The sequence below is a fragment of the Gouania willdenowi genome, chromosome 17 (assembly GCF_900634775.1).
Source record: "Gouania willdenowi chromosome 17, fGouWil2.1, whole genome shotgun sequence".
Taxonomy (NCBI): Eukaryota; Metazoa; Chordata; class Actinopteri; order Blenniiformes; family Gobiesocidae; genus Gouania; species Gouania willdenowi.
The window spans coordinates 30295925-30320459 of record NC_041060.1 but is presented as its reverse complement, the minus strand read 5'-3'; the positions used below and the strand labels follow the sequence as shown (position 1 = coordinate 30320459).

General features: G+C 39.6%; 1 protein-coding gene across 2 annotated transcripts; it reads left to right on the top strand.

The window, feature by feature from the left end:
* The first annotated feature begins 280 nt into the window (after window positions 1–280).
* kctd1 (potassium channel tetramerization domain containing 1) lies at window positions 281–23583 on the top strand. Of its 2 annotated transcripts, none has more exons than XM_028473747.1 (5): window positions 281–551; window positions 12356–12534; window positions 13379–13523; window positions 14435–14740; window positions 22668–23583. In XM_028473747.1, the coding sequence occupies exons 2-5, from the start codon at window positions 12371–12373 to the stop codon at window positions 22827–22829; spliced, it is 777 nt and encodes a 258-aa protein (XP_028329548.1). In that variant the 5' UTR covers window positions 281–551; window positions 12356–12370; the 3' UTR covers window positions 22830–23583. The 2 variants fall into 2 exon arrangements, with proteins under 2 accessions (XP_028329548.1, XP_028329547.1); XM_028473746.1 differs by lacking the exon at window positions 281–551 and adding an exon at window positions 11242–11816.
* Window positions 23584–24535: the final 952 nt, after the last annotated feature.

The following is a 24535-nucleotide window of genomic DNA, read 5'->3' as shown; positions in this document are numbered from 1 at the left end:
AAGGGTAGAAAAATCAAAGGACTCCACCAACAATCTATATAATTATCATCATCTGCTGCGTTTCCTCTCTGGCAGAGAAACACTCCATCCATTGGCAGAGATGGCCCGAGGCCACGTTACATCAAAACTAATCAGAACGATTAAAATCAGCTTCTCTCCGCAAAAGCAGGCAGTTGGGGGCAGGCGGGGGTGCGGGTGGTGTAAGTGCAGGAAGGAGAAATTATTTATTTGATTTTTTTTTTTTTTTTTTTTTTTTAAAGAAAGAAAATAAAACATAAACTCAACAAAGACTCAGGCACTGCTGCTGTGGTCTATTCCCCCCTTTGCTGGCAGTTTAATTCCGCAGATTGCTTTAGACTGGGGCAGAGACATGAGCTAATTGTATCCTGATCTTTGCCTTGAGGGGTTTCTAAGCCCTGGAGCAAGTATTCTCTGTATTTTGTTCTGTCTACCTTAGCCAAGCTATTGCATTTCTCACTGGTGAAGGAAGAGAAGCAGACCGAAGGGCCAAATCGGAAGGAAAAGGTTCAGAAAAAGAATATCTGTTTCAGGTAAGAGATGATTTGTCTGCTTTTATCTGAGCTTGGTCGGACTGGGTCATAAAAGGCACAGCCGCTTTTACGCATGTGCCAAGTGACTGGAGCGCTACACTTCTTAAAATATTGAACTACTTCCTGGATATTCTTGCACGATAACTCTCACCACAACAGGGTACACTTTCATATACCTGTAATCGGAGCTAAAAGGAGAGTTTATGGGAGATTTTGTCAACCAATCGCCGTACATTCTCCGTCGCGTCGACGCACTCTTGACGCATTTCAGCCTTCTGTGACATCTCCGTCACCGTCACGGCTCAAGTTGTACCCAAACTTACTCAAAGCCTCGCTTTAGCGTCTCTGTTTAAAGTTTAGGAAATGGTTTTAGCCTGGAAACAGCCCCGTTTCCTCCCTGCCCTAGATCTGCTCATGAAAGACGCCATTGTGGAGTATGTTTGCCCCGGGCGTAATTCCTCTCTCGTATGACAGGATGTACCTTTTCACATACGTCAGTGTTGCGTTTGTGAAATGATCTTCAAAACAGACACTGACCATGATAAGAGAGTCGCATTTAATTTGGAAGAGCACCTAAATCGGAGCTGAGATGGTATTTTTTCTTTCCCACTCTCAGATCTTTGCGCCGTGCGTAAACTGCTCCAAGGGAAGAGAAGACAGCATGCGCCTGAATATCAACAAGGATACAAACTTTTTCCATTTGTACCCTGCAGTACAAACCAGTATCGATTTCTCTTTACTTCTAAAAGATTAATGCAATTTCATAAAGAAATTCTGTTGAGTCACTTGTACTCCTATAGATGCTGTACTATGGCTGAAAATATGATCGTCCTGCACAAGGAGATTACTCATAACTTCAGTAACTACAGATTTTTTTTTTTTTTTTTTTTTTTTTTTTCATACAAAGTTTTCATTCAGTGAGTTGATTTGTGCTGCATGAGACTGTCAGGACTGACCACTTGATGGCGCTGTCACTAAACCATTCACTAGTTGAGCAGAATGCGTCTGAGTGAAATTACATTCAATACATAACCTTTATCTCTGATGTTGCTACTATTGCACTGTAACATCTTTTATTCAAATATACATCTGTTTTAGACCCTGAAATAGTCACCAGTCCATGGCAGGGCAGCTATGGTCCCAGTTAACCAATCACAGTAGTTTTAAAGCACTAATAACCAAGTAATTATGATAAAGGAGTAAGTGTATATCTGTGTCCTTTTAGCACCTGGACTAACTTCCTTACCGACACTATAAGCCAGTGTTTCTCAAATGGGGGTACAAATACCCCTAGGGGTACGCGATGGCACTACAGAGGGTACTTGAGAGTGACAGCGAGGGGAAAATTAACAAATGGAAGCACTAAATAATCTAATCTTAGTTAAAAATGATAACAATACTAAATACTATCAGCAACTCATAAAACAACAACAACAACACAGAATAAGAGAAAAATATACTGAATAATAAAAAGAACAGACTAATAAGAAAATACACAAAATGACAACAGAGACGCTATATCAGAGAAAAACACAAAAGATCACCACAAAATACACACAAAGAACAGAAACGTACAAAACGATATGAGAAACAACCAAACAACACCAAAAACACACACACTGAGAAATAATCATTTAAATAATACCAACAACACACAAAATAAGGTGAAAATATACTGACAAATAAAAAAGAACAGACAAACAACAACAAAATACACAAAATGACACCAAAAACACACACAATGGTGATAAAAATGTTTAGAACATGTACTGAAAATACAAGGAACAGTCTTGGTGCTACATCAGGAGGGAGATGACCGTAAATGAAAGAAACTTTAGAAATAAATCTATTCAGGAGGCAATAAATACTGTTTCATTCCACATATTTACAAAATGAGATTCTTTCAAATGTGTGTTATCACTTATACTTCAGCCCGCACACTCCGCTCCTCCTCCACTCTCCTGCTCTCTGTCCCACCGGCCAAACTCATCACCATGGGGCACTGAGCATTCAGCCGCTCTGCTCCCCAGCTCTGGAACTCTCTCCCCCCTGACCTCCGTACCATAGACTCCCTGCCACTCTTCAAATCCAAACTTAAAACTCACCTGTTCAGACATTCCTACACCACCTAGTCACACACTCATCATTTCAATGCAGTACTCTGTTTTATTCTGTTGCACCTATTTTTCTTGTTTTTATTCTCTTGCTCCTGTTTTTATTGCTTTTATGACTCCATTGTACAGTGTCCTTGGGTGTTTTGAAAGGTGCTTTTATATAAAATGTATTATTATTATCATTATTATTATTATTATTATTATTATTATACATTCCTACATGCTCTGTAGTTGTTGTTTCATAGTATTCTGAGCAAAATGTTATAGTCAAACAAAGTAAGAGAAAGGGGGTACGTGAGCCGTAAATCACTGTTATAGGTGATTTACAATCTCTCAGTATGCAAATGATTCATCTTGTTTGTAACAAACCTAAAATTACTACACACTTTTAATATGCAAGTAATTCATATGAATTACAGATATACTGTATGGTGCTGCACAACTGTTTATTTTTTTCAGTCAAAACAAATTCTGTTTGCCATTGTGTGGATTTCTATCAGCACACTAAGATCACATGAGAAATCCTCAGGTGAGCCATGTAACACTTTTCAGTTTGAATTACATTTCCAGTGTTATTCACTGTAGTTAATGTGCTATTGATTAGAGTCAATGGCAACATTTCAAATGGCAGACTGTGTATCCATCCATCCATTTTCCGACACTCTCGCTCCTTTTCTCTAGCTTTCTCCGGGCGCTAGGCGGGGGTACACCACGGACAGGGCGCCAGTCCATTGCAGAGCAGCATATAGGGGAATCAATAATTATTGTCAATAGGTGGCAGAATGGCAGTAGACATTAGGTCCACTTCATATGTATGTATATCTAACAGCTAAAGACTAAACACAAACAAATAAAGGATGACAAAAAAAACAAATTAAAAAATTGTAATCATAATTTAAGTGGTTTCTACATTAATGCTATTGAAAACCAATTTAAATAAAGTAAACCAAAAGGCATTTTTGGGGAGCTATAAGCCTGTGTGTGCGTGTGTGTGTGTTCTTGGTGTTGGGGGTGTCCTGGTACACCTGTCTCTAAGGTGCACATGCAGTTGATTTGAGATCCATCCAGAGTAGATTGATGGCTTTTTATATTGTTAGAAGCGGGGTTATGTCCAAGTTTATTCATTCTTTTTGTAGTTTTCTTTCTAAAATACTACAGTTTTCTCCTCCTAAAGTCATTACCCTCCCACATTTATGTTCCCAGGGCAATTGTATGTGGGTGAAATTAACCCAAACTTGGTTCTGTCATTGTCTGTAATACAATTGTACGTATACAGATTATGCAACCAAATGTCAGTGTTAAGATCTGTGATACTAATTATGGAACAAAAAAAGTGAAGAGAGATTTTGAAATCTTGTTTGGAAGAAAAACATGTTGCTCAGTTGTTGAAGTATGATTATGGAGTCAGCTTCTGTAGTTCCACAACTTCATATGTAAAAGAAGATGGTGACATGATATAAAGAGGATGAGGGTCCCCTGCATTGTTTGTCTGTTTTTGGCTTGTTTGTGCAGACTGTGGCACAGCAAAATGACACATGCTATAGGTACCAGCCAATCCCCTGATTCATACTGTTGACATATTTCACAAACATGGTTACTTGGACGTAGCTGTGCTAAATGCTCAACAGCAACAGGTAGGAGGAAAGCTAGCTTGGCAGATCTATTCACAACCTCTCAGAAGGATGTCATTGGTCGAACTGAGAGACAAAGTCCACAGCACATCTTTATTTCCACCAGCTTGTGAGTTATGTGATATAGAACACATTCCCTCCACACACCCTTCCCTCCATCTCCCACCCACCTCTCCACCATCCTTTTCACTCTCTTCTCTTTCTCCCTCTACAATTTTCCATAATGCCTCTCAGATTTTACACTCAATCCACCTTTGCAATGACAAGGCTTTGAGGAAATCCAATTCCACCAAGCTGTTTTCAGAACTTACTCTCCACGGGCGCACACTCGCTCTTACACTCACACACATACATCACCATCTCCACAAATTAGTCAGGGAACAAATTACCTGCATTCTGAGTGTGATCCCACGCACTTTGCCGGCTGCCTTACACAGGTCCCCTTTTGAAGAGCAGCCATGTGATTTCTCTCTGTGGTGCCCCTGAGGCCCTCTCTGCCTTCTGCGAGGGATTCTGGAGTTGAATTTTAAAACTATGAACGGCTGCAGACTGATAAGCGCATGCACAAGTGGCATGCAAATCAGACCAGGATCACACACCGCATTGGAGGCCTGCACTCAAAGGCAAGCTTAATTGCTAATTGGGTATCTAGGTGTGAAACTCACACTGCCAATGAGAAAGAGGAATGTGGATGTTTTAAGGCCAGTGCTCGAACTAATTAATTTTAATCTGAATGTTATTAAAAACTGAATTCCCTGCATTTCCTATGGAAAAAAAACAGCCCAGCAGAATGCTGGCAGTACTTTACAATTGGACATGTGGTGGTCCTGTTCCATACTCCGTGATATCATTATGTGTGGAAGTTTTGCAATTCTGATGCAGTCATTGGAGGTGGTGTTTACACAGTACAGCATGTGTACATGTGTCGAGCCTGCAGCCAGAGACAAAGAGAGATCAAAAATGCGCTTAGTGTCCCTAGGAGGGGCAGATAGTTGTTTCAGAGGGATGCAATTGGCTCCCACTGATGTGTTAGGACCACTTAGGGTCTGGTAATATTCTGCAAGAATAGTTGGACATATTTAGTGTGGTGTTTACCCGCTTTAACCAAAATGTGTGTTTAATTATTGGTCTATGGGCAGGTCATGCCTCACTAAAAGGTTGTGGGCTCTAATCTCTTGCATATTTGCTCAGAGCATGCATTCGTTTTTGGTGATACTGTATCAAGTTTCTTCCAAAGTAAAGAATATGCATTTGTAACGTATTTCGTGATTTCTTATAATCAATTGTGTGTGAAGATGTTCAGATGGTCAGGTCACAGTCCTGAGACTAGATTGTATCATCGGCCACGGTTACATGATCTCTTTTATTTTGGAATTAGTTATTTCGAATTAAATAATTCGGAAAAGTGTTGTGCTTCGTGTTTACATGGAAATAGAAATTCCAAATTGAGGTTTACATGGAAAACCGGTTTATTCGGCTTTATTCAATCCCGCTTTAGGTGTGTGGGTTGGGAAGGCTCTGACTAGACAGGAGGCGAATGTGGCGTATCACGTCTATCGGGAAAAAAAACACCCAACAAACCTTTTATTGTCGGCTACAACGCAGAATAGACCACACATGAAAACTGTTTTCACCTTTATTTTGATTGAAGTTTTGAAGCAACAGCTCGACAATAACACACGGTTACATATTTTCTCCCTGGTAAAGATAGTAGCTCTAACAACCAGTACAATGATAAACTTGGTGATATTACAGCCTGTGCAGTATGGAGACTTCTCCGAGTCTTAGTGCCAGCCCTCCGGTTAAGCCTATTCTGTTTACCGCGGACCGAGGTTTGTGTGTGTTTAATAAGTGTGTGAAAGTCTCCATGTTGATGCTTTCTTCCATCCACTCTTTTCATTATATCCATAATATATTAATTATATCCATAGCTCTTATTAAATAAATAGTCTTAGCTTGAGTGCGGCCGGCCATCACCATGTCGTCACCTGCGCGTCATTGCGCATGCGCAGAACGACCGGAATTAATAAAGTGTTTACTAAGAATGTGCGATATGTTGTCGTTAACGATATACCTTCAAAAAAATTCTCACCGGTAAGAATACGTCATCCCACAATAGAAACGATAAATTCCCATGTCGGAAATTAGCGACAGGGGCATTTCTCTTAGCCTGTTTGTTGTCAACAACTTATTATTCTCTGGAGTGGAACGCTGTTCACGGCAGCTCCACAGCGGAGCCTCCACGTGTGCACCGCCACTGCTCCCGCCCCTCACACACACACAGATGGTGGTGCTCGTCTCAGCTATCTGAAGCTGCCGTGCTGCGATACAACACGGACCGCTACTTGGTTAAAACCAGACAACCATCCAACAAAGGGAACCACTCCAAGTTCCTCCGTCAGATCCACCCAAAGTTACACAAACACTAGGACAGAGAGGAACCTGTAGCAACGATTATGAACTGGAAACTCAACTAAAGCTAACTATGCTAAGCTAACCCACCGACACACAGACTGGGCTAAGAGCTAATGCTAACCACTCCATATAAGGAACAGACAAGTAAAAAGAACATGTCTTACTGTCATAAAACCACAGAGAGCCATCGATTTGTTTATGGTCAGATTTAACACTTGTATGGAAGGATATAAGCTAAACATGTCACACTTTGTGTGAAATAAATGTTTCATAAATACTAACGTCACAATTCATCCGTCCCACATTGTGAAACGCAATATTTTAAATATATTTCACGTGTTCACAGACAAAGCTGGTCCCATTAAAATAATGTAACTATTGAGATTATTACACCAAAATATACTGAATGATTAAATCATCAGCTTGATCTGGTTTAATTATAGGAAATCAGAAAAATATTTATCAACCATGACTTTATGTAACTCATTATCAGATAAATGAAACAAAATTCAGCAACAGTAAAAACACTGATGGAGTTATTTGTGCTTTTCATGTGCTTTTTTTAGAAAATAATTTAAGTGAGGAAATAAATGAATTACATACAATAACTCTAATAGAGTGATCCACATGCACTAATATATTCCATAAAACATCACCTCATGAGCTCTTTGAGTCAGCAGCTATTGTAGCCTTTTTTAATGTGTCTAATGTTGATGTATTCACATTTATTTGTGTTTGTAAGGAACCTGTTTACACTTTAAGTTGGAAATTGTTTTATTTATTTATAGTTTTTTTCATTTATCATGATGTTTATCATTATCATGATAAATACCAGAAATTATCGGGATATTTTTTTAGTCCAGATCGCCCATCCCTATATCCCAAGATAGCGTTAGGAATTCAGTGTTTACAAGGCCAGTTTAAAGAAGAATGAACTTTTATTCTGCTTAAAAGAGGAATTAAAGCTCCCATGTAAACATGGCCATTGCTTCACAACAAGGGTGACAATACTTTGTTCCTTTGTGTTAGACAGACGGACAGGTTGCTGTCTGTCTGTTGCTGAATCAACATCAGCCAGCAAAAAGCCAGCTTCATGCTGGGTTCGGGGGTGTACCATAGACTGCAAAAAGAATGGACGTGATCCTCCATAGTTCCCACTCACCGTTCTTGAAGCCAAAATACAGCACTTAGGGGTGCTGCCATTTTGCAAGTTTGACGTCATTTGGTGCCAAAGTAGTAGGATCCTGCGGGAGGAGCCCTGGAAACATCCCCCCACCCATTTAGCGTACTTCATCGGCTGTCAATCATCGTAATATACCTTTAATAACTTATTTAAAGCAAACTTCACATAAAAATGAGCACTTTAACACAATGTAGAGTGATAATAACTAATGATCACAGCAGAGTTTAGGTTTGGAAAAAAATTATGTGACAAATATTTTAACTTTACACTTTGACACAAATCCCATCCGTTAACATTGAAGAGGCGGGGCTTATGACCTATACTGCAGCCAGTCAGCAGGGGGAGCGCCAAAAAAAAATCTTCACTTATGGAAGAGCTTGTCCCATCCATTTTTTTTAACAGTCTATGGGGTGAACATGTACAGTTTGGTCAGTTTGTGAGGCATCTTCCTTCTACAGCCTGTGAACTGGCAGCATTCTTAAAGTTTGTATGGAGTCATGTCTCTGCTTCAGCCTGTGAAGTACCTGCGTTCTGGTTGCACAAACTAACTTAGAATAAATACAGCTGGCAAAGCCTAACGCCTTCGACACACCTGACAATAAAGGGTAGTTAGTTATCAGTAACTTCTTGAAGCCTTGATGATTATACGTCTTAAAATTACGAGTGTGTTATTTCCGATTAATGACTAAATACATGTAGGAGTGGGAGACCTCTGTTTTAGACCTTTTCTGTTGGCAGTAAGGCCCCAGAAACCTAGTCAGATGTCAGCATGTCTGGGTAAAACCGGACATACTGAATCTAAGGTTGGTCAGGTGATCTGTCCCTCGTGTACCCAGCACTTAGCCTCATCTGGAAACCTCAGTTCTGAGACCATTGGATTAGAAACTATAACATTTCTACATGTGTCAGTGTCATTGAACTCAACAAATCTACAACGAATCACAAACACCAAGGCAGTCAGCTTACAGGGCACCACTTTGTATGACGAAGAATTTCTTTCAATCAAATGACTTTGATGTTCTAAACATTTTTCAACATACATTTAGGGTTAGACATGACATTGACTACATGCTATCAATAATTTATTTAAAATATAACAATGATCAGTAAAAACTAAGGTGATAAATGGAAATCCCAACTTAACTATTGCTACACTAAAAATAACATACAGTACATCATGGGTTTTAGTTTGTGTGTAAGCCTGATGCTGTGTGCTTGTGTATGGAGGTGCGGCCAAATAAGAACCACCTAAATTCAGACTCCAGTGATCCTGGACTCCCCAACTGTCCGTGTGGTTGTATGAAAACATGACAGGGTACAGGGAAACTAGACACCGGCAGGTCTGCCACAAACGAAACACAACTGATATATAAGTTTGAGCGTCTGTGCACGGCAGTTAATGTGTATTCTTGTGTCAGAGTGTGTGCACAGTCATACATGCACACGCACACACAAGGGTGCTTTTGGTCTGGTGTTCAGGGGAGCACCTGCAGTTGTTGCTTGGTGCTTACTTTATTCAAAAACTTTTTCCACAATACAGCTTATATACGAACAAAATGGAGGGATGTGTGGATAATGTGATGTTTTATGTCAATTTAATCTAAAAATGAATAAAAGCAGCACAACTTAAATTTGAAATTTGTAATTTCAAGTGCAATTATCACAGTGTCGTCATCATCCTTATACTGTCCTGTTTATTTCTCTGTCAGTCAAAAGTCAGTTTTGGAAGATCGTCTTTTCTAAAAGCAGCTTAAAACATTTCTTTATATCCACGCAAGTTCAAAATACACATTTATTGAATTGAAGGTTTACTCAAACTAATGATCAATTATCCTATAAGCCTAAACATCCATTCATAAATAAATTGGCATTTGTCTTTTGTAACCTTTCCCTTTTACCAAAACTAGTACAGTGCCGGTCGGAAGTATGTAAGTAAGTAAGTAATGTTTATTTCTATAGCACCTTTCACAGACAGAGGTCACAAAGTGCTTTACATATCCACTCATTCACTCACCATTGGGACAGAGCTGCCATGCAAGGCACTAGTCAACCACTGGGAGCAACTTGGGGTTCAGTGTCTTGCCCAAGGACACTTCGACATATAGACCGGTATAGACTAGGATCAAACTCCCAACCTCTCGATCGGAGGACGACCACTCTACCACGTACCATGTATTCATATAGTGGGAGCTTAAGTAGAGTTGTCAATTATGGCCAAATGAGTATGTGTTTGAAGGGTGGATGTACAAAGAGGTGTACATACTCTGTATTCTGTAGTGGTATAAAGGGGTATATTTGCTGATTTTTGTAAATTTTTTGGTGTAGTTTTGTGCATTTTTTGTACAAATATTGAGTTTTGTGTATTTTGACTCATTTTGTTGTTGTTCGGTGTCTTTTTGGAGCCTTTTGTGTAATTTTTAGCGCCCCCTCACACTGAGGTCAATAGCTGAATAGGTTTAATTTCCGGGTAAACATGAATGTGCCATCCGGGCTAAATAAAATTAAAATAAACGTTTTGCAACACCAAATAGTCCAAAATAATGCATGCACACACTCAACCTATGTGCAAGCAGTCAAAAAAGTTTCAGGTTGAACAGAAACGTAACATGCTAATTACAGTGTATAGTCATGATGGATGGGCCTTGATGAGATCCTACTCCAGAGATAGGCAACTTCTATCAGAGTGGAGCCACAGAAATGTGATTGTCTGATCCGAGGGCCACATTATTAACATTCATGTTAGCCTGTAGAATAATGACCAATATGAGCATTAACACAGGAAAGAAAAAACCTTTTGTCTTTGTAGTCCATTTTGTGTTTTTGAATTAATTTTGTCTATTTTCTTGTCAATAAGGCAAATTTTTGTTGTCTTTTCGTGTGTTTATCGTGTGTTTTTATCACGTTTTGTGTTATTGTTGTCATTTTGTGTCTGTTTCTGTCATGTTGTGCTATTTCATTGGTATTTTGTGTCTCTTTGAAGTCAATTTGTATATGTTGTTGTTTTTATAGTCATTTTGTATTTAAGTATGTATCTTTGTTATTATTTTGTGTACTTTTGTTGACATGTTATGCATTTTACTGTAATTTTCTGCGTTTCTGGAGTTTTGTGTGCTATTTTGGGATTCATATAACTTCCAACCTAATGAATTAAATTTATTTTGGGGGCCACGCAAAATTAGACCGAGGGCCGCATGTGGCCCCCGGGCCGCAGGTTGCTTGTGTCTGTCCTACACTGTGAGTAATCGTGCGTCTGACAGTTTGTGCAGTTGTTCACATGTGGGCAGAGTTGTGGCTATTGCAGGAGCGTGTGGGTCCAGGGTGTCCACAAGCTTGTCTCCAGTTGAACTTTGTGTGATGATGGAATAACGGGAGAGGGGGGACGCACTTCTCCCATCCGTTTGGGGGTGGGGGTTGGGGGGGGGGGCAACAGCTGTGAAGGTCCAGATGGTCGCCTAAGCCCGGTGCCGCACGAACTAGAGACTCCGAGTTGGTTTGATTGTGAAAAATGCGACACACATACCTGCCACTGAAACAGCGACAGCCCAGAAGAGCCGCAGGCGCTGCGATGCTAATGTTGTCGGGGGCTTTGGCTTCAACCAGCCACTGCGAGGACGGAGCTCCATGCGATAAGCCTCTTCTCCCGGTGTCTCCTCCTCTGTCAGCCCGTGAAGTCTGAGCTCTAATGGACGAGACGGATATTATGGACTTAACGCATCAAAAAGCGCGAAAGCGGCCGCGTCCAATCACTTCAGTGGACGAGTCCGTGCACGCGTCTCTCAAACGGCTGCCGATGCGAGCCGCGGAGTGCCGGGAGCCGCCGATGCTGTTCGCCGTCAGAGGAGAGCCGATTCCCGCTGCGTCCCTCAAGCAGAATGACCACCACTCGGTGACTTCCTCTCCGAACACAGTCATGCCGGCGCAGGTAAATGTCCAGAACGGGAGCTCGTGGGTTATTGTGTCGCTTTTCCTTTCTCTTCACACAATGAGCAGCATTGATTGTATTTCTACTGCGCTCATGGTTTGATTGATTACATACACGCACTGTCTTCTGTGCTGCACACATCTTTTATCTGAAAGTTTTGTTGAAAAAGTCGTGCCTTTTTCTTTCTTTCTGAGCTCCACAGAAATTATTGCTGTTTTGTGGTTAACACGAGACCATTTCTCCAGACCCTATTAATATTATACACTTCCCAACTTAAACCTCATTACTGCTCATTTCCTAACGTGAGATTAATGCTCCAAATTAATTTGGTTGTGGAGACAATGCCCCCTCAGGGATGGATGATTGCAGATTGTGGTAACATTTAGGCCAAGGTCAGCCTGAAAATAGAGAAAAAATGTTTTACTTGCAACTCAAATGTGTTTTTACATGTATTTTCATTATTTGATGATTGATTATTTAAATTTCTGCTGTAAACTGAATCATTGCTGTGATCTGTAACAATCTCTCTCTAACTACAGGATAATCGCTCCAGCATGTCCAGGCCCATGATCACCCGGTCACCAGTGTCTCCCTTGAGTAACCAGGGCATCCCAGCACCAGCACAGCTCACCAAGTCCAATGCCCCTGTGCATATTGATGTTGGTGGACACATGTACACCAGCAGCTTGGCTACTTTAACCAAATTCCCAGAATCTCGGTGAGTCTTTTTGTGTTTTAAAGAGTGTGATTGATCTGTGCAACTTGGTATTAGTTTTTATCAGAGGATAGAAACAGCGCTTTGGGTTGAAGCCAATTAAGTGTTCCCTGTCAAAACCTTGTCACATCTCATCAAATCACCAAATGCATCCGAAAGAGGACACTGACTATTGGCGATATTGGTTTGTTCGAACCAGTTACTTTACTGTTTAAAATAAAGCATGTTGAGCTTTTGTGCAATTAACATTTAGCAGGAGCTTTAAGTGCAGAATGCAGAGCTCAGACAAAAGAAACTTGGTTATTCTGACAGATGTCACATCAGTGCTAAAGAGCCAGAAGGCATGGAGCCATCTGGACGCCGGGAGGCCACCGTGTTGCTGCAAGCACGGGCCTGAGGGTGACTGGCATCCTGCCTTAGGCACCCAGTACCAGCTGGCTCTGACCTCTGCACACAATCTATCTTTCTCTCTTTCTTTTATTATTTTCTATTTTTTCCTTTTCTCTCACTCACTTTCTCTTTTTCTCTGTGTGATTTCTTGAAGAAAATTTTTCTTTCTTAAATAAAATTTACATTTTAGGTAAAAAAAATAAAAATATATTGGGACCTATGTTTTTTAAAGGGGTTGCACATAAAGGAAGGATGGAGAAGAAGGTGGTGTGGTTTGATTAAGTACATGTCTGAGCTTTGATATAGGCTTATACACATTTTTTATCTGATTATTCACACTGAAATATTGAAGTATTGTTTTTGCCCTGAAAATGTGATCCTGGTAGCTCCACAGTGTTTACACATTAACACTTACAGTAGTTTCCCTCCCTGCCTCTCCCCCACTCTCCATGGGCAGAATTGGTCGTCTCTTTGATGGCACAGAGCCCATAGTGTTGGACAGCCTGAAGCAGCACTATTTCATTGACAGGGATGGACACATGTTTCGCTACATCCTCAACTTCCTCAGGACGTCCAAGCTCCTCATCCCAGAAGACTTCAAAGTGAGTGCACGTGCATCATCCACACTGTAACACATCTTCAGTCCTGCTCGAATGCGCACACAAACCAATGCCATGCTGGGCCTTCTATTCACTGGCCGTAATTGATTTTTTTAAACAAATATAACATATATGTTCAGTACTATAAATCGCTCGGTCATGACAGGTTTCAGAATTTGATTCTCTTTTTTTTTTTAAATCCTGAAATATTTGTATTCAGCTCTTGTTACGACTGTCTACGGTGAGCTCCAATCAACACAAATTACGCTCAACAAAATAAGCTAAAAAATGTAGTTGCCACAAAAATGCACATCATGTCTTTGCTTTTTAATGACTGGAAAGCTCCTAAAAAACCTGTTTTTGGTCATTAGGGTTTAACTGAAAAGTACACTAGATATGTGCTAATAAAACATATATTTACCACAAATTACATTACTTACAAATGCCTTTGTAACATCAGTGTAAGTTTATTATTATTAAAATGAAGCAACTGTTGAAATCTGTTTCCATACTCTATTCTCTATCTACTTCAGTGGCCAAATAAAGCCTCAATTGATCTTCTTTGAAATGTTTAAATTGCAATGTTTTTTTCAATTCAGGGATTCTAAAATTTTACAACTTTTGTGGATTAACGGTTTTTAATAGCAAACCAAATGTAGTGAAAAAGTCACTCCATGGGCCGTTTTTCTTTTTTTTTTTTTTTAGATGATATGAATATTTACATTACTGTTAAACCAAATACTAATTGCCTTGAATCAATATCAAGTATTTAGTTTATATTAGTTTTTTTTTATTTTATTTTTATATGAAATGTAAATAAGGTTGTAATAGACTTGTATTTGTTCAGTGTGGAAATGGCAAGGTTTTGTTAAATATCTCGGAATTGTGGCCCCTCTGACTGTGTTCCCCTGCAGGATTACAGCCTGCTGTACGAAGAAGCTCGATATTTCCAACTGCAGCCCATGCTGTCCGAGCTGGAGCGCTGGCGCCAGGACCAAGAGTTAGGCAGGGTATCCCGCCCCTGCGAGTGCTTGGTGGTACGCGTTGCACCCGACCTGGGAGAGCGAATCACACTCAGCGGGGACAAGGCCCTGATCGAGGACGTGTTCCCAGAGATTGGAGACGTCATGTGCAACTCGGTCAATGCTGGCTGGAACCATGACTCCACGCACGTTATTCGCTTCCCGCTGAACGGGTACTGCCATCTCAACTCTGTCCAGGTAATGCAAAACATGCTCTTTTCAAAAACTCAAACATAAAGTGATGTGTTGCAACACAGTTTTTAAGGGCCTATGCTACGAAGCTAGATTTCCTCTTATCACCCTAACTTCCGGGATTTAATCAGTGTGTGCTGTCCTACAAAGCTAGCTAACATCTTACGGGGCTAAATCACCATGGTAACTTAGGCTAAACGACTAACCTGGTCAAGACCAGGTTTTGTTCTGGCTAGGATATGAGCGAGTACTAAAGCCCCGCCTCCTGACCAATCAGTTCTTTTAGAAAACGACCTGCTCAATAAAAGGAGGATCATTCTTTGAACACATGCATGGATCTCATCCGACAGCTGACAGGAGAGAGAATATTAATCCTTTCATTTACCCATGACATCCTATAGGAAACATATGGTTTTTATCTGATGGACTGACCTACATTAGTCAGCTGATAAAGCTTGCATGCATCAGGCACTTTCAGACCCATACATACATACATTAATTAATTCATTAATTCATGTATTCTGTGGTGACGCTAAGAGACTCAGCCCTGTAAAATAATATAAAATACAAATATTGTCCACCTTATGATGTAGGCGGAGCCATATATGAACACAGCATCAGAGCAACAGAAAAGGTCAAAGTAAAAATGAAACTGATCAGAGTGTCTGGTTTTTTTCAGTTTATAATTTCACTAATTTAAGCATTAACACTCATCAATTTCTGCATTCATTCCTTGCTGCTATTACTGCTAACCTTGCCTGCAAGATGGATTCTGGTGTTCACAAACACCAGAATCCATCTTGTGCTGTTCCCGCCTTTGCCTTTCGAATCCAAACCGAAACCGTTAGAACCAATCATGAGGCAGTGTTGTGGTTTAGGGCGGGATATCCGGGTGTGATGAAGGCAAAAGCTCCAAAGCAAAACTGGCACATGCGCAGTTGCGGGGAGAGGAACTAGCTGGGCTACCACTATTAGCATAGCTCCGAATCAAAATAGAAAAATTGTTAACGTGCCCTTAACTAAGGCAAAAGTCACTCAATGACATACCGCAGCATTACTATCCCAAAAGAAAGTTTTCACCAGGGGAGCCTTGTTGTTGTTGTAGCAGCGTCTCTACGGCGCATGCCGATGACGACATCATTCGTTACCGTGTGATTGGCTAAAACAAATCATGGTGGACAGGCAATCCGCCCAATCAGCTTCAGGCATTTTGTTCATGTCCCTCCCTGGTTCCGAAAGGACAGACACAGACCCAGATCGATGTGGAGAACTCGAGTTAGAGGGAGGGCTACACATCAATCTGGCTATTGCTAGCAACTTGCTACTGCAGCAACAGTGTTGTTTTTGGTCTGAATTATTTATTTAAATTCTTCATATTTTTAAATAATTATTCCTTATTTGTGACGTAAATCTCTCTCCACAGTTTCTCTGTGATTGGTTTGATGCTGCAATCTTCACCCCTGTCACAAGAGCACGCACATAGCCAGGCGGAATCAACTCGCTTAACTTAGCGTGTTGATAGCGTGCTTCGTAGTACAGCTTCTCTCTGACAGAGAATGTTTGGATAGGTGAAGTTTGCTAACAGAGATAAATCCAGGATATAATTATCTAACTTTGTAGCCCTTAGTGTATGCCCCAGCTTTATAAAAAGACGCTGAAATAAAATTCAAAGAGTATTAAGACAAAAGCTTTCAAAACTTTTATGTTACAGAAATGAGAAATAATAATAAAAACTCTTAGATTGGTACATTTGTTTCCATTCTTTATTTGTGAAGCAAAACACTCCCACACATTGTATCAAACTTTTGCAGTCAAATAGTTTTTCATCAACAATGATTTGTTACACATTTGTTAATCTTCATTGGGAGTTTTTTTTATTTTTCGTATCGTATCGTGAATTGACGAATTCGTTACTCCCCATCAGCCTTTATTGTCACACGTGTACAGGTACAGACACAAAATTAGTCCTCTGCTTTTAACCCATCCCCTTGAACCAGTGGGAAGCCACTGGTGTAGCATCCAGGGAGCAGTTAGTGTTAACGCATTCAGTGCCGGCCATTTTCAAAATTTCTACTTCCTCATGTGAGCCGTTTTAGAGCATTTTGAATGATTTTTAAAGACCCAGAGAATATTTTGTACTATGACAATCTGACGTCTGAATTCTTAAAGATTAAAGTCTCTAATTTCATCAGAAAAAAATAATTTTGTTTTTAGCTTGTTTTGTTCTTAGGTAATCAGCAGTTGAATAGAGACAAGTTTCACACAAATCGCTAGTTTGTGACAAAAAGCTGAGAAAAACAGCTTTTTCTGAAAAAACCTATTAGTGACTTTGAAGCAATTTTTTTTTGCTATAGAGACTCTTCAACATTGGTTTCCTTCTATAAAACTACAAAAACAACACTGAGACCAGGCTTTTGATGGCAACATTATTATTATTTTGCTATCTATGTCAGAGTTGAGTTCTTACTGTATTTTGGCATTCCTCCAAGTCTCTCTCCCATCATTCTCCACACATGCAATTTCCTCTTCCTCTTGGACATGCCGAGTATCGCCGCTTGCCCCGTTTTTTTGATCGTTTTCTCTCATCTTCGCAACACTCTCAATAGTCCACCGCTGCTGTGAGCTGCTGGGAACTTCAGCATCAACTCTCGTAGCTCCATTTTCTGTCTCGTAAACTCCTCTCCTCTCCCTCTGAGCTTTGCCCATCACGGGTGAACCCTCATCCAAAGGTGCGCTGCTGCCACCTACATGTCACCAGTTGGTCACTACATCATTGAACAAGTTAGATATTCAACGGAGAACTTTGTCACACTGTCTCCTAGCAACCCCAGCCGAAAAACACAATTGACGTCTATAGATGTGAATGGTACTCAGTGAGTTAAAGGACTTGCTCAACATCCCACAGTGATGGCTCAATGTGATGGTTTCATTTGAACCAGTGACCCTCTGATTACAAGCCTGCTTCCTTAACCATTAGGCCATCACCGGTCACTATACTGAGGGAAGGCTCCTCTGATTCAGCTGTATGTCTATATTTGTTTTGACTAATATCAGATTCCAAACTTTATCTTTATAAGAACAATCAGATTAAAAAAAAAAAAAAAAAAAGCCTCTCAGAGAAACAAGGCCATTGATAAGTTGATCAAAGCAATTTTTCACAATATAAGTTTGCCACCATCTTTACTTACCTGGGTTTGTCCAGGAATCTTAACAAGAGCTGCAGGACAGTTAGCTGTAAAGGTTCCTTAACTTTGACCTGCTGTAACACAGGGTGTTTTAATTCACACCAGTGGGAACCAGTGCTAATGTTGAGGAAAGATAAGAAGGGTAGATCTTAACATTCTCAAATATCAGATTTTTAAAGATCGGTGGGAAAACTTTTCCACTAGTAAACTAGTAGATATTTGAGAGGAAAAGTGCCCTTTGGATACTAAAGAAACTTTTAAGCACACAAAGGGTGTTAGGCACATAGGCTTTACTTGGTTGATGGCTTGTTGCTCAGTTTCAAATAAATTATTTTGGATCAATATTAGGGCTGGGACTTTAACACATTAATTGTAATTAATGAATTAATTAAAAAATGCAGCTAATAGCTTTTTTTGCACCCCATACAGTGCAGAATCTTTCTCATTTCACGAGTTCCTGGTATACTTATAATACTAGTCACAGACTGTAACACGAGACGGGTGACGAGAAGTTGTTGCAGTGCATTGTGGGCATTAATTTTAGTTTATAATAACACCAGATGGAAAATAAAAGCCCAGTTGTGTGCAAAATGTGCAAGAAAGAGTTTGTTGTTCATCAGGGCTTTGCAGCTAGTATGGACAGCTAGCACAGACACTCGGACAGTGCTAGCTGCTACATGCTCCGAGCATCTCCAATCCACACCCGACAACATGACAGGGTTCAGAATCAAAATGAAAAAGTCCATGACTGGCATATGAACAAACTCACTGGATACATGACTCTCAGTGGTAAAGGATGTGGTGCTATAGATAGCATCGTCTGACCCACATTGCAAACTTATGAACTGTTATGTTGAAAGACTATTTTAAACAAAATTTATCAGCTTCATCATTTTGTCTGTTTATTTCATGCCAACTGTTTTGCATTGTTCAGGTTCCACTTCTCTGGAATGCTAAATTTTAGTACAAAAAAATTAATTTGTTTAAGAAAGTTTGCAAAAATTCCTGAAAAGCATGAATATAGCTTACTTAAATTTAAGTTTGTGCTTCGGGAAAAATGCAATAATAATATGCTTTATTCATATTGCACATTATATTAGCACTCAATGAGAAAAATTGAAATACACAATTTTGTTGTTTAAGCTCATTTATTGTTTTCATTGATACAGTCATTTACCAAAATTCATTTCAATTGGAAAAATGTTACTTCTTGTGTCAAATATTGTTATGCAATTAATTTAGATTAATCGAGATTAATCAATTACATAATACATCTAATTAATTAGATATATTAATATAGTTTCATTAAATAAGCATCATAAACTAGCCTGTTCTATCTGCAGTGTAGTGTGGCTTCTATTTTAGTTTGGGATTTTTCTATCAAAAATAAAATAAAAAATATTTCTGTCAGGACGACCATCATTCCTCCTCTTATGTGTCCATATTTGAGAACAGCAGTCGACCAGAAATAAAATTGTCGGCTACACAATACCATAACTGCGAGCACTCCTAAAGCCCAACAAAGCTATGGTATAAGTGACTGTGAGCGACTAAAACATTTAATTACCAACTGTGGCTTACCTTATTTGGTTAAACAGTGATATTGTGATACATAGGCCAATGTAATGTAATAAGTGACCACAAATTATTGGTCAGCGTACAATCGAAGACAACAAAACAAAACCGCAAATACTCTCTTGAATGTAAATCAAAGTGTGGCTGCAAACATTCAAGTCCGTTGTCAGCTTAACAACTACACACTGCACAACCACAAAAACAGAAGCAACACACCCGAGCCCGATAATAAACACTTACCTTTACAGCTGACAGTAGCCATCAAGCATCACCTGTGTTCACGCCACAGCCTCTGCTGGAAGAGAAAAGCTTGCAGCACCAACCTTTGGGTTTGCAAGGCTAATTCACCTCATCACGAGATACAAGTTATTATTTTCTTTAGAGTTACAGAAGTTTTCACATTATTCATTATGTTGGTTTATATTCTAAGGGTGTAACATTTTATGCATTAGGTCGATGAATCGTTTTATATTCCTACATCGATTTGTGCTCAGCAAGTTGGCCTTCCGGATGTTACTAATCGATCTAAAATCTTTTTAAGGAAATGAAGCTTTGGATTTAAGCATGGCAGGCTTTTATATGGGTGTGTTTTAAAAGAGCTTTTATTATTAAAGACATGGCTGTGACGTCATGCAGAGTGCGCCAGCAGACAAACAAAAACAAAAACAGAGAAGCCGGCGAGTGAGAAATCTACCTTTGGGGTCCAATGTGTGGAGACCACTGCTCATTTAACCTGAACAGATCTTGGTTGCACTTCATTCATTGATGTTAATTTTGTATTATTTTTACAGTATGTTGAAAAAACAAGCAGAGGAGCCAGGTAAACCTAATATGTGTTTTTATTGAAATAATTAAATTCAATAATAAATATTCAAATAAAATGTGGATACATTTGCCATTAAATAGTCACTTGTTTGTTTATATCCATAATAAATGTATAGATTATTCCCTTACAAGAAACATCAGGAGTCTATAAAAGCTCACCTCTACTGTACATATTCAGGAATTTAGTTCAGTCACACTGGTTGAATTATTATTTTGGCTAAAAGGTTACTGAATAAATTTCAAGTCACTGAATCATTTTAGATGGAATCGGTCTAAATTAACCAATATCGTTCTTGAATCGAATCGGCAACAACGAATCATGATTTGAATCAAATCATTGCTTAAAGGAATCGTTACAACCCGATTATATGCCAATCATTTTGTTCAGTCCATTTATTAGGCTGAATTTGATATATTCCTTTCCTCAACTTAACATTCATCCATCCATTATTCAACCCACTTGGTTCTTTCCAGGTTTGCGGGGTCTGTTGGGGTCTTTGTCCGCTGCTATTGGGCGTTAGGTGGGGGAACATCCCGGACAGGGCGTCAGTTTATCACAGGGCAGATAGACAACCACTAACACTCCTTTTCACTTCTATGGGTATTCTGGAGACTCCAATCCACCAAACAAATGTTTAAATGGTGGGAGGAACCCGGAGAAAACCCACACAAGCACAGGAGAACTTACAAACCCACAAATTGAACCCAGGACCTTCTTTCTTGCTTTGAGGCGGACGTGCTAACCTTTACACCACCATGAGCCCTTGTCAGTGCAACAAGATAAAGAATACTGCTCCATTAGGATTTAGCATTGCTGCATGTTCCCCAATTACATATTAATACTCCATTAATTCATTGATGGTAAAAGCCCCAGATCTGCATTAATAAACTACAAAGAGGTAGCACATTTGAAAATATTTTAGTGACTTGGTCTGTGTCTCCATGTGAAATAGTACAAACTCCACCTCCTTCCTGAAAAATATACAGACAAGCCCGTCTGTGAAGTGTGAGAGGCGTAGAGAGCAAGCAAGACAGTGAGCATGCTCCCTGGCAGGTTGTCCCCAGGCAGGGCCCATAATCCTGTTTGGTTATTAAAGCACGCCGGCGGTGAATGCTGTATCTGCGGCTAATGGAGCTAGGGCGGGGCTTTGAGAGAAGGAAGGGGGCAAAGAGAGCTGCCAGAAGTGAGGGGGGTGGCCTTTGTAGTTTGGCAGAGGCTTGAGCCTTAGGCAGAGACAGGGAGTCGGTGGTGGAGGGGGGGGCAGTGTTTCTACTGAGCAGCTCGCAATGAGCCAAGTGACAGGGAGAAAGCCTCGCCACTCCCTGGGGCCTCTTCGATGGAATGTGATCCTACAGCCCCCCTGGACATGTCTGTAGATGTCTGCAAGGGTGCGAGACCAGTAACAGTTACAAATGCAGACAAACAGACATGTGCACCACTAAACAATGAATAAGACATTCAACCCTTTCTGGCTTTTGTGAAAATTTGAAACCCTTCAGTTTTGTATCAAAGACTCGTACAGGGAGCACATAGAAACAAAACATTGAAATGTTCCAGGTTTCATCCCTGGATGTCAAAGCCTGGCCTGTCATGCTTTCAGGTAGTCTTTCTTACCACTACTCCCCAATTCTGTCCACTTTTACAAACTTATTTTTAGAAAATCCCTATAAGATATGAAATGAATTTTAAACCAGCTAAATGGACTTATTCATCACAGCCAGAGACAACAACTTTATCTTCCAGTAGATTTTATTTGACATTATTTTCTACATTTGATGTCATTCATTCTTCAACTCCAAAAAGCATCCAATACATTTCAGAACATTGTGGATTAATAATGTCAGATTTGCACAATACCTTTATACAGTACCTTCTATTACCTTTTATTTGTAGTGCAGCTGTAAGTTTTAAGCAATTCAAAAGTGTTGAAGTCCCCATAAGAGCTCAAAGGTTGATTTTCCAGGAGTATTACGGTAAATGGTTACACAGAGTCTAGTTTCTCACAGATTATTCAAAATCAACTCTTCTTTTGAATATTCTAATGTACAATGTTTGTTTTTTTACTACCTCTTCTTTGCTAGAAAAGGTTTGTTACACTTATTAGTATTTTTTTATGGAGGGAGTTCACATCAATACCTCAAATGTTAATTGATTGTGAGTTTGCACATAGTGGTCTCGGCTGCCCACGTAGAGTTTGCATGTTCAAAATCTTGCACAGGATTTGAATTAGTGAATCCAGATGGATTCAGTAAAATACACACTACCCTCCTCCCCCTGTGTGTATTTCTAAAAAAATATGTGGTTTGAGTGTTTGTTGTTAAAGATACTCCATCCATATCTATTTCAGGTACTAGAGCGTCTCCAACAGCGTGGCTTTGAGATCTCCGGCTCCTGCGGCGGAGGAGTGGACTCGTCCCAATTCAGCGAGTACGTCCTAAGGAGAGAGCTGAGGAGGATGAGTCAGCGAGGGCCAAATTCAAACAGGATAAAGCAAGAGCAGCTGGACTAGAGGCCTCCCAGACTATAGGGGGCACTAGACTTTTCCACGGCAGCCAAATGCTCTATGCTGCAGAGCTTTGTGGACTTGTTTTTTTTTTCTTCATTTCTTTGTTGGTGTTTCTTTCTACAACTTGCAAATCATCTAAAGAAAAAAGAAAAAAAAGTGTATGATGATTTTTTTTTTGCCATATAAAGGTTTCACATTAAGAGGACATTTGTGATTGTCTAGCTACTACAAGCCCATTTAAAACCCCATTTTAAGAGGATTTATATACGTTGGGTCCCTACAACAGAGTTTTAAAACTTGAGCCTACATTAGGTTGAAAAAGATTTCTAACTCAAACATAAGGATTAAATAGGCTTTTATTACCCTTCATTTAAAAAGGTCACTCATATGTTGCTTATGATACAGAATGTCTCGATTGTCATAAACTGTTTGTTTCAGCTCTTGCATCTCTTTATCAATAACATAAGGTTGTATATCATGATTCCCATAATGTGCTTTGGTTGGGTTTGACGAGAAGTGTAGAAAAAACATTAGGGTAATTGAAATTTAACATAAAAGCCCATCACATAAGTGGTGAAAAATACATTTGGAAAATATGTCACAATTTGCCTTGGGAATTATTTAATTGGATCATAATATCCCTCTGAGTCATGACCTGTAAATTTTAATTGTATATGTTTGTTTTGTTTTTAACATGGAATCTTTTTGAAGCAAATTGTTGCCACATACATGACTGAACAGATTAAAGATTATTGTACAACCCACCACTCAGATATGCCCTTTTTTAACACATTAATATGAAGTTGTCCCAGATTTGAAAGGGGCAAAATAAACATAGCAGAAAGAAAGCATAAGGGAATAAAACAAAAATAAATGTGTCATTGTGTATGCTCTGCATTGCTTTTAAACATTTACACTGTGATGCACTGTGGGTATAGTTTACTAGATACTTTTGGAAATGATGCCTCGTTCTGGATTCATCCAAAATCCAGTAAACTATAGTGTTTAAGTTATCCACTACCTGAGTGCTAAAAACAAGTTCCAAGGCAACATTGTACCTTGGATGATTTATGCTGGTGCATCAGTGACTACACAGTGCATCATTTACTTAGATAAATTGAAGAGAGCTGACTTCTCCACTCACATCCTGTCAGTTGTGCTTCCACGTATTCCTGCAGGGCCAAAATCCAAAGTGAAATCCCACACGGAACCCTGTCGTCTTGTCTCCATCCCTTTTGGCAGAATCTCCACTTTCTCTGTCTATCTACTGTTTTTCGTTAATATGTCTCCCTTTTAGGTCTCTTTGCCCCAGATTCCCTTTTGACTGACTGTTATTCTCACAGGCTAGATGTGCAGCTCTGAGTCCTCCACTAGCATTTCTTTATTCTCCAAAATGATATTGGAAATTTGAAGCCCAATTAGACAAAATCAGCGCAGGTAGGAAATCAAAGATATTTAAATGTTTTTTTTTTAGTATTTCTTTGAATGTGTGTGTGTGCGTTGCATCTATATTGCTATATATATAAGGCATTTTGAGTACAAAGTTTTGATACCAATAGACACATCTAAAGATAAAGACTATCAGCACGGTCTAAAGATAAAGACTATCAGCCTGGTCATGTACATCTGTTGACGGATAGCAAATGCAGTCTTTCAGAATACAGATATTTACTTGTGGCATTGAAAACAAATGGCCATACGAGCATGTC